Here is an 18,375-nt window from a genome sequence, read left to right on the forward strand (position 1 = left end):
CAGCTCCATCTTGTTGTCACATCGGGGATAACAGTTGTTGACAACTGTAGCATTTTAGCTAAGTTTAACCCTAAGCCTTTTCTTAACCTTAACCTCATTCTTCTAACCTCCTACATGAATTATCCTAACCTGCCACGTTAGTTCTTCTAACCTGTCACGTTAATTCTACTATCCTGTCACGTTAGTTCTCCTAACCTGCAACATTAATTATCCTAACCTGCCATGTTAATTATCCTAACCTGCAATTTTAGTTATCCTAATCTGCTATGTAAACAAACCACTATCACCACACAGGGCCCCCCCCCCCAGATAACAAATGAACACATCAGTTGAGGGCCCCCTGGAGGTCCGCCCAGATAGCATATGAACAGGTCAGTTGAAAACCTCAACAAATTCGGCTGTGGGGGTTTGGAAGTAGGTGCCCTAGGGGCCCACATTTGGTAGTCCTGCCCTTCCCATGGAACTAGTGATTGTGAAATGTAGGTGAATAGAGCGATGTGCAAAGTTCATCAGACTGTTCCAATGTACAAGGAGGATTTTCTCACCGGCGCACATCAAGCGCACAATATCTAGGCTACGATATAGCCACTCGAACTAGGCCTAATTAAAATGTTGCATTTATGTAGGCATTTAAGAAGATGATGCGTGCTTACCCGTAGGCTATGTCTCGTAACTGGGTGACGTCAGCTCTAACCATCGACGATGAAATGTGCAGGTGAACACCGGATAAACACATGAACCAAAAGCAAGAAGGGAGGAGGGCAAAATTATCTGGCGAACATGATTTCTGAATGGTGGGATGAAGATATATTTACGGATAAATGGCGTGGTATGCTATCGCACTTAACCGATGTAGCTGCATCAGGAGGTATAGCCTAAATTGCCTATCAAATAATCATTGTTCCCCCGCTCGATAGTCCATGTTGGCGCCAATGGAGTGACCCAATGGAACTAGTACAGAGAAGGCTACTAGAAGTAGGATAGGCGACAGCAATAAATTAACAACACCCACATGTGGCACTGGTGACTTAACGGACACCCGAGAAACAACACCAGAATTTTTTGTTTGTTTGTTTTTCACTGTCCCGCGATCGTGTGACAAGACCCGTAGGACAGGATCGAATCAAGCCGTTGGGGCAATGGTAGGAGGCGCGTAGGACAGGATCGAATCAAGCCGTTGGGGCAATGGTAGGAGGTGCGGTAATAACCTGGCAGGAGGGATGCTTCATGCTCGGAAGACGTTTGCTTTTTGAGGATCGTATTCATACATGGGGCTTGAGTTGTCATGCGGGGCGGTCCCGACTCTGGACCCCCTGATTGTCGGAGTCTCGGACAGATCCCGATGCTCACGGTCAAATCGTAGCTTGTGAGGAGCAAAAGAATGCCTGCGGTGAACGTTACCGGAGAAGCGCCCTTACTGAACGGGGGCAGAAGAGAAGAGGTAGAGCATTAGTATAGGTTAGGTTGTTTGGGAAGTGTGTGTATGTGTGTGCTCGCGCGCGCGCTCCTGTGTGTGTAATTGTGTATTGTTGGACGCTAGTGCATAGGTAGCTTCCTCTCGCAACTAGGCATTTATATTAGCATCTATATTAACGATTCTGAATTTGACTGTGTTGTTTACAGATGCGTAGTGCCTAGTTGTGGGACGGAACTACTGCATAGGCTACTTTAATACAGGCTAATAAAATGAACATTTACAGACCCATATAGAATGCGCGATTGCAGGAATATTTAATTCATATCATATTAGGCCTATCATATTAGGCCTGCACTGCGTGGAAAGCTCAAGCTAATTGGTTACTCGACCTCAGTTACCACTCTACTGTAATCAGGGCAGCTCACAGTTATCCTCTTACTAACCAACATGTTGAGCACAAACAGACCTCTGCATCTCTGGTGGGTCAGAGTTGTATCAGAGTCGTATCAGAGTCCCGCTGGTTTTTACAGTAGTTCTTAATTTTTACAGTAGTTCCAGTCACGTTCCTTTTTTTACTGCGTGTATTTTACAAGGTTATTTGAAGAGTCACCCCTTGCTAATGGAGGGACGCAACTGCATTGCAGTCGAAGTGGAGGTGAACGATTGAGCTCATCTATTTGCCTGTACCGGGATATGAATGCCACATACAACTGATTGATATTCAACTCCTCATAATCATGATTAGGAGACTTATCTTCTCTGGGGATTACTTATTACAATGAAAGGTATAGCATCAGTCCACATTATAGTCTAAGATCGCTAATTATGGTCTGTCTGAGTAGTAGTCAGAGTTGCTGAGCTATAACCTCAGATCCTATATTACAGGGTGATCGATAAAAGAGAGACAGAGATGGTGGAGAGCACTATTGAGTTTTGATAATGATTGTATTATACTGACACAACCATATCAATGCTCTTAAGTGTTCCTGTTTACATAAGCAACATGTCTCATGTTATAATGCCTTACTTTCCCATGAGCATGGCTGATATTTGCACATCTGATGTCAAGATGTCCTGTCAGGGTAAATCAGCACAATTCTGCGTGTGGTAATGTGATTTTTTTTGGGGGGGGGTTACATTTTTACTTGAGGGGCCTTTGTGCTCTATTGAATGTTGTGGGGTTAGAGACAAGTAGAGAGATGTGCATGCATAACTGTGTGCAGGCCATCTCTCCATTTTCCCTTCCTCTGCTTTGCCCTTCATCTCAAAGTGATGGTAAGGCAGGGGAAGCCAGGCCCCTACACACACACACAAAAACAAAGTAGGGAGGGAGGTCTGTAGTATCACTACAAATTGAAAACGACCCTGTTGGGTCAAACCACATTGAGCTGTGTGTCTTCTGTTGTGTTTGCAGCCGTCTATGGTCAGTTTCCTTCCACATACTTTGAGAATAATTGTATTCTGATGTAGTAGAGTAAAGAATTTCAGACTACAGGCTCACCTACTTTAATTTATACACACACAAACTCACATTATGTTACTGCCTGCCTCTAATCTGAGAGCCATTCCCAATAAAACTGTCTCTCAGGCCAGTAGTTCTTAGGCTTGATAAATCATTTACAACGGTTGAGTGAAACTGAAATGCTCTATATTTACCTACGTAAATCTATCTTCTCTACCTTTCTGTTGTTGCATCAGGATATGTTACATTTGGGGGGATTTATTTCTATAACAAGAAAATACTTCACTCTGTCTCTCTTCTGTATTGATCTGCCAGGTACCATTCTTCATTTTTAGGCTTGTCTCATAGACTAGATGTAACATAGTAAACAAAAATCCAGGACACTCAAATTAGTACGATATGTTACTGTTTGGTATGGTTACAAAAGACAGAAGGTTACTTAAGGCAAAAACAAAAGGGGTGTGTGTGGGTGGTTGGTTGGATAGATTGGGGGGTCGGTGGTATATAAATCTAGCAATCCAAAGGTTGCGTGTTCGAATCTCATCACGGAAAACTTAGCAACTTTTGCAACTACTTAGCATGTTAGCTAACCCTAACCTTGCCACCTAGCTAACGTTAGCCGCAACAAATTGTGATTCTTAACATAACATACAAAATGGATGATGGACATCCAGAAATTAATACATACCATACCAAATGTAACATACCATACTAATTTGAGTGTGACAGATTTTCGTTTACTATGTTACGTCTACCCATATGTCCAGGTTGTCATTTTGGCTACTTGCTTTGATAGTTGATAGGTGAATATGTGGTCCTTGTCCTTATGGCTGTAAGAAGGAGCAAAAACTACTTTTCTACAGAAGTAGTTTCATAGTGCTAATGTCAGTAAGGAGTGGAAGGAAAAGCGATCAAGTGGGAGAGAAATAGCACAGTGGAAAAAGCATGATGTTCCTAGCCCTGACCATTATCAAACATCATGTATAGTAAACTGCCCATCCCTCTCTCATTCACTCCCCCTCTCTTCATCTCTTTCTCTCTAAATGGCTTTAAGTGGGGGATGAGTGCAGAGTTGGCCCATCATTATTATAAATAGACACACACAACATCTGTAATAAGTGAGGCACTAGGGTCATGGTGAACTTAAATGGTCTCTCCCTTTCACTCAGTGTGCTCCCTTGTCCTTGTAATGCAGGCACAATGAAACCCCTGTAACTCTGCCAGCAGGAACACACCTCCTCGGAGCTACCGTTTGGATAGCAGCCTGCCTTTTAGGAAAACAAACCTTCCCTGCAAGGGCACTGTCATGGCTGCGAGAGGCACATTTGACTGCTTAAAAAAATGAAGCAGATAGACAGATACTCTGAGCTCAGCTCTTATCTATCTGTATCTCTGTCTTTGTTTGCCTTTTGGTTATTTTCAATGCTCTTTGTGTGGCCAGTAGTGTCGCTGCATGTTTCGCTCTTCCACTTTGCTCACTGTCCATGTGCATCCTCCCATGGGGAGCATGAATGACCACAGTACCACTAACCTCCACTGGCAAAAGAAAGCTGAACGCACTCTCCTTCTTTCTCTCTGTTGATGAGGTCTAAAAGCATCAGCCTCATCCAGTGTCCACTAAAACCAAGTGTTTAAAAGGGGCTGCATGGTTTGGGTTTCACTCTGCCTGGAAATGTGTCCATGCCTCAAGAGACTGGAATGGTCCATCTCTGGACGAGCAGGGGAGCATGAGAGGACAACATTGATGTTTATTAATGTTGTTTGACATAAAATGCATTTTGATCGATGCCCAATCATCTGTATTCTTATGGAATACACTTAATATGTGTTCTGTTTTTTCTGTTTCTGTTTCTTGCAGAAAAATCCAGTTTTAAAATCCCTTCCTTGTTTTTTTTTGCCTCTCCCATTGTATGTCCTTCAATCCTGTTCCTCTCCTTTTTATCACATCTCATACGAGTCATAATGTTTGATGTTTTATCATCATTATAACCCCATTCCCACCACTTACGCCATCATTTTTTCAATGTCCTTTCCACTTTCACATCCCTTCCTTTGCCCAACTTTAAACCTGTGCTCCTGATCCCATCACTTAAACTCGGTTACCTTACTCATTTATAAAATCTAAACCGAATTTCTTCTCATATTTGTACCCAACCCTCCATCCCCCCACCATTCGCTTTACCTTGTCTCTTATCCCTTCCCCCCGTAGCAGCGTCCCTGTAAACAGTCCCTTCCCGGGTCCCTATGCCGAGAGTCCCACTGGAAGTGCCTGCTCCTCACGCTGCTGATGTTCGGCTGTTTCGTCACGCTGGGATGGTGCTCCTTCTCCCGTGTCACCGTCATGGCTGCCGATGAACACGGCCTCTACTACGGCGTCCGCGCCCGCCTCTACCATGACAGCCCCTGCTCCAACGGCTACGTCTACATCCCGGTGGCCTTCCTGATCATGCTGTACCTGGTCTACCTGGTGGAGTGCTGGCACTGCTTCTCTAAAACATCCTCGCTGGCCCGGGTGAGGATCAGCAAGGTGTACAACAGGGTCCAGAGGCTGCAGCAGGCCATGCCCTGTATCTGGTGGAAGGCCATCAGCTATCACTATGTGAGACGGACACGGCAGGTGACTCGATACCGCAATGGTGACGCTTACACCACCACACAGGTGTACCATGAGCGGGTCAATACACACGCAGGCAGCTCTGAATTTGACTATGCTCAACATGGTGTAAAGGATGTATCCAAGGAGCTGCTTGGCCTTCTGGAGCACCCGGCCGTACGCCTTCGTTTCACCAAGTGTTTCAGCTTTGCCAGTGCCCGTGCCGAGGCCGCCTACCTCACTCAGCGCGCACGCTTCTTCGCAGAGAACGAGGGTCTGGATGACTACATGGAGGCACGGGAGGGCATGCACCTGAAGAACGTGGACTTCCGTGAGCACATGCTGGCCTTTCCTGACCCGGCTTGGCCGCCCTGGTTCTCTCGGCGGCGCATGTATTGGCTGATCTCAGCCCTGATGTTGTCCTGGCCACTACGTGTGGTGTCGGAGTACCGTACAGCGTATGTTCACTACCATGTGGAGAAGCTGTTTGGTGAGAACGAGGAAGTCAATGACAATGACAGCACTGAGATGGGCAACTACCGCTTAGGCCAGGAGAATGGGCAACGCGGTGGCCCCAGATTACGTGTCATATCGAGGGTCAACACTGTGGACATCACTGAACTGGAGTGGCACATTCGCTGTAACCAGCAGATGGTGCCCAGTTACTCCGAGGCCTTGCTGATGGACCTGAACACCAATAACACAACCTCATTGCCCTCTGCGTTTACCGGGGCAACACATGTTCCTATGAGGCGGAGCTCCAGCTACGTCCTACAGAGCTGCCCTCGCTGCTGCAGGTCCACCAGCAGCTCCTCGCTCCCCTCGCGAGTCAGGGGAAATGTGGTAATGGGGGCAGGATCTTTGACATATGGGACAGTGGGAAGGATGGGAGGAGGAAGGTTAGCCCTCAGCCGCAGTGGATTATCTCTGGGCCGTTTGCACACGATGCGCCAGGCCTGCCTGTTTCACTCCCGGAGCCTTGGTGCAGGGATGGGGAGTAGAGGGGATGAAGGTGGTGGGTTTCTGGGACTGGGCCTCCGCCGGGCTAATGAAGAAAGCAGAGGGGTCCTGGAGTCAGAAGGATATGAAGAGGACGAGAATAGTCTGCAGCTAGAGGAGGATAGAGAGCAGGAACTAGAGAGAGTGAGGACCGAGATCATGCAGGGAGTGGCCTGTGTGACAGAGACACCACCAGCTTATCAGGAAGCTCTCCACTTGCCTGTGTTGATTGTCCATGGTGAGGAGAGCTGTCATGGAGGGGAGGACCTTGACGCAGGATAGTCACTGTGATTGGCAAAGGTGATGTACAGTAGAGTAGATATGCAAATCTGCTCAAGATGATGCAAGAAATTAGAGAGAGGGGAGGAGAAGAAAACAGGGACGGAGGAAGAATGTGTGGCGATATCGAAAGGGTTGTTAAAGAGAGGGGTAAGGAAGGAGAAAGAAAACAAATGGAAAAATCATGGTTTCCAGACCTGCGAGAAAGCAGTACTGTATGTGAAAAATGTGTATGGAAACAAAACTATTGTGTCACAGTAGATTAAATGACAGTTATGTAGTTGCTCTTCCTAAAGAGATTGTAATATGTGTGTCCCATTGTCCACAATGAACAACAATCGCTTTGTATCTTTGTTCATGAATGTATGGAAGTAGCAAGGAGCTGCTGAGTTAGCACTTAACATCAGGAGTAGTTCATTTTTCACCAAGCTATTAGATTAATTCAAGGGGCACTGTATAATGTGTAAACTTACAGAACTCCCTGTTAGATGCGGAGCAAAACTCTGATGCCAATAAAAAAATAAGCAATTACCATTCCACAAAGAGAGTATTACCATTCCACAAAGACAGTAAAGAGAGTATTACCATTCCACAAAGAGAGTATTACCATTCCACAAAGAGAGTATTGCCATTCCACAAAGAGAGTAGTCCCATTCCACAAAGAGAGTATTACCATTCCACAAAGAGAGTAGTCCCATTCCACAAAGAGAGTTTTACCATTCCACAAAGAGAGTTTTACCATTCCACAAAGAGAGTATTACCATTCCACAAAGAGAGTATTACCATTCCACAAAGAGAGTATTACCATTCCACAAAGGGAGTATTACCATTCCACAAAGAGAGTAGTCCCATTCCACAAAGAGAGTATTGCCATTCCACAAAGAGAGTAGTCCCATTCCACAAAGAGAGTATTACCATTCCACAAAGAGAGTATTGCCATTCCACAAAGAGAGTATTACCATTCCACAAAGAGAGTAGTCCCATTCCACAAAGAGAGTATTACCATTCCACAAAGAGAGTAGTCCCATTCCACAAAGAGAGTATTACCATTCCACAAAGAGAGTATTACCATTCCACAAAGAGAGTAGTCCCATTCCACAAAGAGAGTATTGCCATTCCACAAAGAGAGTATTACCATTCCACAAAGAGAGTATTACCATTCCACAAAGAGAGTATTACCATTCCACAAAGAGAGTTTTACCATTCCACAAAGAGAGTAGTCCCATTCCACAAAGAGAGTAGTCCCATTCCACAAAGCGAGTATTACCATTCCACAAAGAGAGTAGTCCCATTCCACAAAGAGAGTATTGCCATTCCACAAAGGGAGTATTACCATTCCACAAAGAGAGTATTACCATTCCACAAAGAGAGTAGTCCCATTCCACAAAGAGAGTATTGCCATTCCACAAAGAGAGTATTACCATTCCACAAAGAGAGTATTACCATTCCACAAAGAGAGTATTACCATTCCACAAAGAGTATTACCATTCCATAAAGAGAGTATTACCATTCCACAAAGAGAGTATTACCATTACACAAAGAGAGTATTGTAATAAGATTTGATATTACTTTTAGATGTAAAACAAATTATCAATTTAGCCAATACACTAGTAGTGATGAGGCTTATGTCACCTACTCGCCTTCCTCGAGAACATGCAGATCGAGAGGCCAACAATATTGTCCATAATATGACATCAGAGATATAGTAAATCATCTTTTAAGAGTTAAGTGCACAATTGTCCCATTTTATGCGTTTAAGATTATCTCTTTAATAAATAAAAAATCCCTCAGCAATTTGCCCTTCACCACAATTCAAAAGGGGTTTTCCCATGTCTCAGTTCTGCTCACTGTTGTAATTATACATCATGATCAAGTATGGATTTAATGCAGTAGAGTACATCCTCACACTAACACTCACACTACCCCAACCCCCCACCCCTCGCTCAGCTGATGCCATTAGGAGCACCATATGTGATCGATGCTCGGAAGGCTTGGGACCAGAGCCTAAAACTGAGCATGCTAAAACACACTTCTATACATCAGCATACACACATAGCCAGTAGGTGCACAAATTATTCAGCACAATAAAGCGATAAATGGTCGTGAATGTGGACCGACATTTCAAAGAATGGCCATGTAGACATTTACAAGTATGAAGATATTGACAGGGTCGAGGACAGAGGTACCGAACAACTAAATGTGTTGGGTGACTCAACTCAATCCCATCAACACTCTAAAACCACACCTTATCTTGAAAAGAGTCCTGTGTGTATTCATTCTGCTGTATCTAATGTGTTACCAGTACAAATTCCAATTGTTGTTGATGAACATGATGATGATGATGGTGGTACAGAAGCGCACTAATAAAGTAAGTCTGGATATATCTACATGTTCTGATAACTGATAATAATGCTCTCTATATTAACTGAGAATCGCAGTGCAATCTTTTTTAAACTACCGGTGTATATGGGAAATAACATCTCCCTCTAGTGACAAGTACAGTAACTGTTTGAAATAGCATCAGGTCTACCGTTACTGTTGTTGTAACCAGTGTTGTTGTACCTACATATTGTAACCAGATTTATATATCTTTTTTAAAGAATTAGAAGTGTTGGTTTTGGTTCTCACTACATCCATGCATGACTGTCTGCATGCAAACAAAGCAACCAATCTCATTTCATTTGGCTCCTACTCTCCCTCCCTCCGACCCTAAGCTCGTTTTAAAGGGCTAAGCACCCGTCACATTTCATATGACAAATGAGAGTCTGCACATCAGCTGCATGGGAATCTACCAGTAATTGGTAAGTATAGGTACAAACCATTCAGGTGAAGAGGAGAGAAGAAACTGCTGCAGCACATGTTCCTTTTTTCAGATGGGACCATTTTCACACTGGTAAGTGGCCCTTCCAAGTTTATAGACATACATTCAGTATTATGAGTTTGTATAAATCAGAGCAAAGTGTTTAAACTCTGAAAGCAAAACGTGGTACTATGCAGTTGTGCAATAACTTTGGTAACCACAATGTTATTATGCAGGTAGTTACAATGACATATGTTTTATTGTCACATGCAACGTATTATCCAGAAATGACTTTGGCTTCACTTATGACGCCAAATGTAAAACTGTCCTTTTGGGGTTGAAAAGGTGTCTGAGTGTTTGAAATGTGTTAGCTGACGTTACTAGCACTGGGGAGAGATAAGCTACACAGTAAGCTACCTGCAGACGTCTCATGGGCTGATGAATCAGACTGATGCTGCTGTCATGAACATTTCAGTGTTTATAGCTATTTAGTGGTTTTAAGATAGTGTTGAATCACTAGGCTATACCTCAGTGCAAATCCAAGTAGGATGTTTTATGCTCTACTTTGGTTGTTGCCAGATCAGTGTCTGTGTGTGTGTATCCTCAGTGATTTTTCCTTCAATATTTTACTTTACCCCAGCCCGTACAGTGTCTCAGGAGCAGGTGAATTCCGTTTTAAACAACATGTAGAGCCTGTTGGCAGAGGCAACGCGGCCAAGGGCCGAGTGCCATGAGCAGAGCACACAGTTGGCCCTAGTGATAGCTCAGCAGAGGGGGGAGGGCCTGGGTCAGCAGATAGAAACAGCAAAGCTAGACATGTTTAACAAACGCAGGCAGCTGGAGCAGCTCCTGGACACCAAGGCCGCCATTGAAGCAAAAGAAAGACAAGCTTGCAAACTCAGCAAGCAACTGTAAGAGATTGAGAGAAAGAGAGAGTGAAGAAGAGGGCAGAGAGGAGAGGGGAGGATTGGTGGTGAGAGGAGGGACAGAATGTGGCAGTGGTTGGGAATGGAGACTTATTGTAGTTAATGCCATTTATAAACTGGTGGGTCGAGCCCTGAACGCTGATTGGCTGATAGCCGTCTTATATCAGACCGTATACCATGAGTATGACAAAACATTTATTTTATGTGTCAGTGGTTGGGAATGGAGACTTACTGTAGTTAATGCCATTTATAAAGGTTGTGATGGAGTGAATCTGGAACAATATTTTTTATTTATTTGCAAACCTTTTTCTCATAAAATGTTCCCATGGTAACTCATATTCAGTACTAGAAAATAACTAGTAACAATGTAACTGTACTTCATTAATAATGACTTCATAATCAATAAAGATTTGAGCAATGACAGAGATTTTGTTCTGACAAAAACACATGAAAAACACAGGAAATGTTTGACTTTCACAGCTGTTACATCAATCAGTATACATTGAGCAGGTCATTTTACCTAACAGGAAGTGACTGAATTGTGTAACTAATTGGTTAAACTGATAAGTATACAAAAATGGAAGAAGTTATCTCCAATGTTAATTGTACTATTCCCACTATTCCAAAGGGAAAACACATTGTAGTTAGGGCGCACCATTGCTGGCCTAAATTAGATGTTGTAATGCCTTTAATGTCAGTACTGAGTGGCTTTATCAAAAGGAATCTTAGTTTCATATTTAGTAAAAGTACTTATCCAAATGACAGAGTTGGGGCCAATTCAGCCTAATTAAGTAAAATGTGTATGGTAGGCTATTTCATACTGCAGTGGAATCTAATTACATTATCAATAATTGAGTACATCCGGTTTTATAACCCACTGTTATCCCTGTCTTGAGCTTGGGACAAAACTAGGTTGTTGCATGCAGCGACCTGGATGCAAGGACACATTGGTCGTGTTTCCCTGCTCAGACGTTGCATGCGTCAACTAATGGTTGTGTGCCACGTCATCAACTGTGCCGTTGGGCACCAGATTACTATAACATGCTAAAACATATGGTTAGCTGATACATAAAATACCTATGTAGGCGTTGTAAGATCTGGCATGCGTCAGCAACGTCTGAGCAGAGGAACACAACCATTATGGTACCCATCTGGCTTGGTGTGGTCGGTGGGGTCAGACAGGACGGTGGAACAAGGGCTCTGTTTCAGACACGCTCCATTCTGACCTTGAGCCTAACCCCTGACGTTTCTGGACAAACACCACCACCACGATCTGCACCCAGAAGAAGAAGTTCACCCACACAGACTTCTGGGAAAGACAAAAGAAGAGTGCAGAGATGAAGAATAAAATACATGGGTTTAAATAACAATGACAACACATGATCTGTGGTTTTGAAGCAGCTTGTGGTCTGATAAGGCAATAACGTTTTGATGTGTTCGTTAATATTATGATATGCACAGTGTCAGGACAGACCTCTGCATTATACAATCCCGTGTAGAACTGATTTCCATTGTAGGGACTGACCCAGGTTTTATTCTCGGCTTCTTCACAACTGAAATGAAAGAAGTCCTCCAAATTAACAAGAACGTCATACAATATTTCACATTTCACATACGGTATGCAAAACAAGAGGGCACTGAGCAAAGAGGTGATACGGGAGAAGACAGGAAAAAAAGGCCGCCATCTCACCTGGTTATGGAGGGCACGTTGTGGAGGGCAGACAGACAGAGGCGGTCCCTGCCGATCCTCAGGGTACACCCTGACACCGCCAGGAAAAACAATATCTTCATACACACCCCCAGAGTCACATTCAGCCACAGTCTTTCCCTGGGGATGCAGGACAGGAAGTAAAGAAAGTCCACAACAAATCAAATCATTTCTGCTTTACTGCCACACTACTGGCATGGAAAGTCTGTCTATCACCTCTTGATCTCCTCTTCCACACAGCTGGTGTAGATCCAGTAGAGGGTGAGGCAGAAGCAGTAGATGGCCACAGACACAGAGATGGCTGACACAAAGTAGCAGAGGGAGGGATGGCTGGGGTTCTCCAGGATCAGGCCAGATGTGTTGTACTCAACAGTCCCATAAAGAATGCACTGCCCTGTAAAGTGGCCCTGCATGACACAATACAGATGCATTCAGTATAACTATACCATTTATCCTCCAGTATGCAATTGAAATTATACCTCTAAGGGATCGGTGTCCCCCCCGCAGGACGGTTGAGCTAACGTAGGCTAATGTGATTAGCATGAGGTTGTAAGTAACAAAAACAATTCCCAGGATATAGACATATCTGACATGGGCAGAAAGCTTAATTATTGGTAATCTAACTGCACTGTCCAATTTACAGTAGCTATTACAGTGAAAGAATACCATGTTATTGTTTGAGGAGAGTGCACAATTATGAACTTGAAAATGCAATAATAAACCAATTAGGCACATTTGGGCAGTCTTACAACATTATGAACAGATGTGTAATAGTTCATTGATCAGTCTAAAACTTTGCACATACACTGCTGCCATCTAGTGGCCAAACTCTAAATTGCGCCAGGGCTAGAATAATACATTATGGCCTTTCTCTTGCATTTCAAAGATGATGGTACAACAACAAAAAACGCATGTCATTTTTATTTGTATTATCTTTTACCAGATCTAATGTGTTATATTCTCCTACATTAATTTCACATTTCCACAAACTTCAAAATGTTTCCTTTCAAATGGTATGAAGAATATGCATATCCTTGCTTCACGTCCTGAGCTACAGGCAGTTAGATTTGGGCATGTCATTTTAGGCAAAAATTGGAGAAAAAAAAGGTTGGATCCTTAAGATGTTTTAATGCACTGTACACAACCTATAACAATGGAAAGTATCTTCACTGGACATTAACAGCAAGAGAGCTTGGTCAGCCATGGCGAGATACACATGCTCTCAAATTAACGTCCCTTAATAGGCAGGGAAACAGTGAGGTCTGTCACACACAGACCTCACTGTGTTTCCTGGCCTGGGTAGGGATGCACAGGAGAGCTAAATTCAACTTGGAGAGGAATGCTTGAGAAATTCCATTCATCCATTCATGTGCACAAATGTATAGTTATATTCTTTTAGGACATTAGATGATGATTATATGGTTTCATTGGGCCATGTGAAACAGTCAGGAGGACTCAAAATGTAGAACTCATGTTTCATTTTCCTGTCTCTCAACACATTTCATTTCAAAGTCATTGCCATCTGTATGAAAATCCCACATGAAAAAATACTATAGTATACTTTAGTATTACTATATTTATATATAGTAATATATATATATAATATATATCGTCTCAGGCCTAATAACACCCGTGCCAATATATCCTTCAAACACCGGCTTCTCAGGCATTATCACTTAACTATAGTATCCACTGTAGTGTTTTTGCAAACTTTACTGTAGTATTTCACTGTCGTGTTTTTGTTTTATTATAATTTTAATAATATTTTTGGGGGAGGGGGCTTTCTCCTTGAAGAATCTTACTGAACAACATTAAAATAGCAAATTGTTCATAACCAGTATTTAGGTAGGACTGTGGTCTGCGCAGTTAGGTTCAGCAATTCTGCTCTTTTCTATAACTTGTAGGGAACACAATATATGGTATATACTTGGCATGTAGGTTTTTCAGTCATGAGTGGCACAAATTGTGATATGGGGGGATGGGGAATGGGCAGGACATACGCAAAGGATATCTTGTTGAAGTCGGAAGTATACATACACTTAGGTTGGAGTCGTTAAAACTCGTTTTTCAACCACTCCACAAGTTTCTTGTTAACAAACTATAGTTTTGGCAAGTCGGTTAGGACATCTACTGTGTCCATGACACAAGTAATTTTTCCAACAATTGTTTACAGACAGGTTATTTAACTTATAATTCACTGTATCACAATTCCAGTGGGCCAGAAGTTTACGTACACTAAGTTGATTGTGCCTTTAAACAGCTTGGAAAATTTCAGAAAATGATGTCATGGCTTTAGAAGCTTCTGATAGGCTAATTGACATCATTTAAGTCAATTGAAGGTGTACCTGTGGATGTGTTTCAAGGCCTACCTTCAAACTCAGTGCCTCATTGCTTGACATCATGGTAAAATCAAAAGCAAAGACATCAGATTTTTTTTTTTAGACCACCACAAGTCTGGTTCATCCTTGGGAGCAATTTCCAAACGCCTGAAGGTACCACGTTCATCTGTACAAACAATAGTACGCAAGTAGAAACACCATGGGACCACGCATCCGTCATACCGCTCAGGAAGGAGACGCGTTCTGTCTCCTAGAGATTAACGTTCTGTCACGGCCGTCAAAAGGTGGAGACCAAGGCGCAGCGTGGTATGCGTACATTCTTCTTTATTATAAGAATGAACACTGAACAAAACTAACAAAATAACAAAACGAACCGTGTAGCTATACAAAATGAGTGCTGAACAGGCAACTACACATAGACAAGAACCCACGAACACAAAAGGGAAAATGGCTACCTAAATATGATCCCCAATTAGAGACAACGATAAACAGCTGCCTCTGATTGGCAACCATATCAGGCCACCATAAACTTACACATCACCTAGACCTACATACCCTAGACTTACAAAAACCCTAGACAATGCAAAACTAGCATACCCACCCTAGTCACACCCTGACCTAACCAAAATAATAAAGAAAACATAGATAACTAAGGTCAGGGCGTGACAGTACCCCCCCCCCCCCCAAAGATGCGGACTCCCGACCGCAAACCTGAACTTATAGGGGTACCGAGCTGGGGACACGCACCTCAGGGCGAGTGCGGAGAGGAGGCACAGGACATACTGGACTGTGGAGAAACACTAGAGATCTAGAGCGTATAGCTGGCACAATGCGTCCTGGCTGGATGCTCACTTGAGCCCGGCAAGTGCGAAGAGCTGGAATAGAGCGCACCGGGCTATGAATGCGAACTGGAGACACCGTGCGTAACACGGTGTCTGACCAGTCACAAGCTCCCAAGCACGCCCGCTCTGCAGCACTCTCCATGCTAGCACCTCTCTCCAGAATCGTGCGTCGAACTCCTCATCCGACTCCCTGACTGGCTCTATGTGCCCCCCCCCCAAAAAAACGTATTGTGGTTTCTGTGGCCTGCCTCGTTGGTATTTCTCCTCGTAATATCGCCGTTCCGCTTTAGCTGCCTCTATTTCCTCCCTCGGAAGGCGATACTCCCCAGCCTGCGTCCAGGGTCCTGCTCCGTCCAAAATCTCCTCCCAGGTCCATTCCTCCTAAACATGCTGCTTGGTCCTTTTATGGTGGGTTTTTCTGTCACGGCCGTCAAAAGGTGGAGACCAAGGCGCAGCGTGGTATGCGTACATTCTTCTTTATTATAAGAATGAACACTGAACAAAACTAACAAAATAACAAAATGAACCGTGAAGCAAAACAAAATAAGTGCTGAACAGGCACATAGACAAGAACCCACGAACACAAAAGGGAAAATGGCTACCTAAATATGATCCCCAATCAGAGACAACGATAAACAGCTGCATCCGATTGGGAACCATATCAGGCCACCATAAACCTACACATCACCTAGACCTACATACCCTAGACTTACAAAAACCCTAGACAATACAAACTAGCATACCCACCCTAGTCACACCCTGACCTAACCAAAATAATAAAGAAAACATAGATAACTAAGGTCAGGGCGTGACACGTACTTTGGTGCGAAAAGTGCAAATCAATCCCAGAACAACAGCAAAGGACCTTGTGAAGATGCTGGAGGAAACAGGTACAAAAGTATCTATATCCACAGTAAAACGAGTCCTATATGGACATAACCTGAAAGGCCGCTCAGCAAGGAAGAAGCCACTGCTCCAAAACCGCCATAAAAAAGCCAGACTACTGTTTGCAACTGCACATGGGGTCAAAGATCGTACTTTTTGGAGAAATGTCCTCTGGTCTGATGAAACAAAAATAGAAATGATTGGCCATAATGACCATTGTTATGTTTGGAGGAAAAAGGGGGAGGCTTGCAAGCCGAAGAACACCATCCCAACCGTGAAGCACGGGGGTGGCAGCATCATGTTGTGGGGGTGCTTTGCTGCAGGAGGGACTGGTGCACTTCACAAAATAGATGGCATCATGAGGAAGGACAATTAGGAAGGACAATCTGTCAGGAGGAATGGGCCAAAATTCACCCAATTTATTGTGGGAAGCATGTGAAAGGCTACCCAAAACTTTTGACCCAAGTTAAACAATTTAAAGGCAATGCTACCAAATACTAATTGAGTGTATGTACACTTCTGACCCACTGGGAATGTGATGAAAGAAAGAAAAGCTGAAATAAATAATTCTCTCTACTATTATTCTGACATTTCACATTCTTAAAGTAAAGTGATGATCCTAACTGACCAAAGACAGGGAATGTTCACTGGGATTAAATGTCAGGAATTGTGAAAAACTGAGTTTAAATGTATTTAGCTAAGGTGTATGTAAACTTCCGACTTCAACTGTATATGAGCATATCGATACAGTGTGTAGTATATTTTTCTACAGTATACTACAAAATTCTGTAGTAAGCACTACACAATCGAGGGATACTCCAGTGTGCAGTAGAGTATTCTACAGTATACTACAGTTTACTACAGAATACTACAGAATTCTATATTAAGTACTGTAGTATTATATAGTAAACTGTAGTATTTTTAAGTGGAATTGTATAAGCCTGTAGGCCTAGCGAAGAGTCATCAATGATATTCACTTACTTCACATGATCACATGATTATCTCTGCTGATTTCATTTATTTTCTCATTATAGGCTATCCCCCATGTTTTGGGATGTGTTACACATTCCGAGATAAAAGCAGGAAAAAACATAATATAGGAGAAAGTTTCTTGAAAGTCTGGTAAAAATCTTCCATAACAGATGTAGCATCTAAAAGTTTGACCCATCGTTGAGAGGACGATAAAAACATATCCAATGTAGGTTCTACATCTAGCAGCCTACCAATAGCCTAGTGTCGGTTTGAGGAGGGTGACAGCAGACAGTAGCCTAGGCTATGTGTGGAAATGTTGTCAATACATTTCCGTTGATACATTTTTTTACACAAGGGATAAAAATAGTTCTCAAGTTTAGAATGTATCATAGGCGGTTGAAAGTTCCCGACATTTCAGACGTTAATGCATTCGTACCTGGGTGATTGTCAGAGAAGCAGCGGACATTATTCCACAGATGAAACAGCCTGCGTAAAGTACGAGCTCCAAAACGTGCAGCCACGGCAACACCATCACGAACACCTCTGCAAAGCCATCCTATCAGACCCATTGAGGACACCCTAGCACCCGGACAACGCACTCCGTTCCAAGCGTGTTAAATTGTGCGTAAAGGTCTACAATGGAGACACTCTTAACCTTTTCTCAATATAGGGGGTGCTGTTTGTGAGCTCTGACTTTTTTTTTGCAACAATGTACCCATTCAAGCGTTTTCTTCATTATAAACCGCAATTGAATGTGGCCAAGGAATGCAATGCATTTATTAGAATTGGTTGATTGTAAGATTGGGATGGAATGCTTTATGACTATCTAACAATGTTGTTGTCTTACTAGATGTGAGTCCCGACTCCCGAGGACTCCACCAGGATTCCCTATAACCATAATCCAGTTAAGAATTCCATGCACAGAAATGCAAAGCCAATTTTTGCCTCTTGTATTGTTCTCCTCTGAGAGACTGGAAATGTGTGTGTGTCTGTCTGTCTCTGTGTGTGTGTGTGTGTGTGTGTCTGTCTGTCTGTCTGTCTGTCTGTCTGTCTGTCTGTCTGTCTGTCTGTCTGTCTGTCTGTCTGTCTGTGTGTGTGTGTGTGTGTGTGTGTGTGTGTGTGCGCGCGCGCATCATCAGCAGTAGCTGTCGTC

At 43.2% G+C, this 18,375-nt stretch overlaps 2 protein-coding genes across 2 annotated transcripts; one reads left to right on the forward strand and one right to left on the reverse strand.

Moving 5' to 3' along the window:
- The first annotated feature begins 537 nt into the window (after nt 1-537).
- LOC120057229 (transmembrane protein 151B-like) lies at nt 538-7,279 on the forward strand. Its single transcript, XM_039005764.1, has 2 exons — nt 538-1,441; nt 5,089-7,279. The coding sequence occupies exons 1-2, from the start codon at nt 1,382-1,384 to the stop codon at nt 6,751-6,753; spliced, it is 1,725 nt and encodes a 574-aa protein (XP_038861692.1). The 5' UTR covers nt 538-1,381; the 3' UTR covers nt 6,754-7,279.
- Nucleotides 7,280-11,650: 4,371 nt separating this feature from the next.
- On the reverse strand, nt 11,651-17,754 carry tmem179bb (transmembrane protein 179Bb). Its single transcript, XM_039006138.1, has 5 exons — nt 17,659-17,754; nt 12,401-12,591; nt 12,167-12,304; nt 11,951-12,029; nt 11,651-11,785 (listed from the first exon to the last, which is right to left on the reverse strand). The coding sequence occupies exons 1-5, from the start codon at nt 17,752-17,754 to the stop codon at nt 11,651-11,653; spliced, it is 639 nt and encodes a 212-aa protein (XP_038862066.1).
- Between the last annotated feature and the right edge of the window lie 621 nt (nt 17,755-18,375).

Source organism: Salvelinus namaycush, chromosome 12, assembly GCF_016432855.1.
Source record: "Salvelinus namaycush isolate Seneca chromosome 12, SaNama_1.0, whole genome shotgun sequence".
NCBI classification, from domain to species: domain Eukaryota; kingdom Metazoa; phylum Chordata; class Actinopteri; order Salmoniformes; family Salmonidae; genus Salvelinus; species Salvelinus namaycush.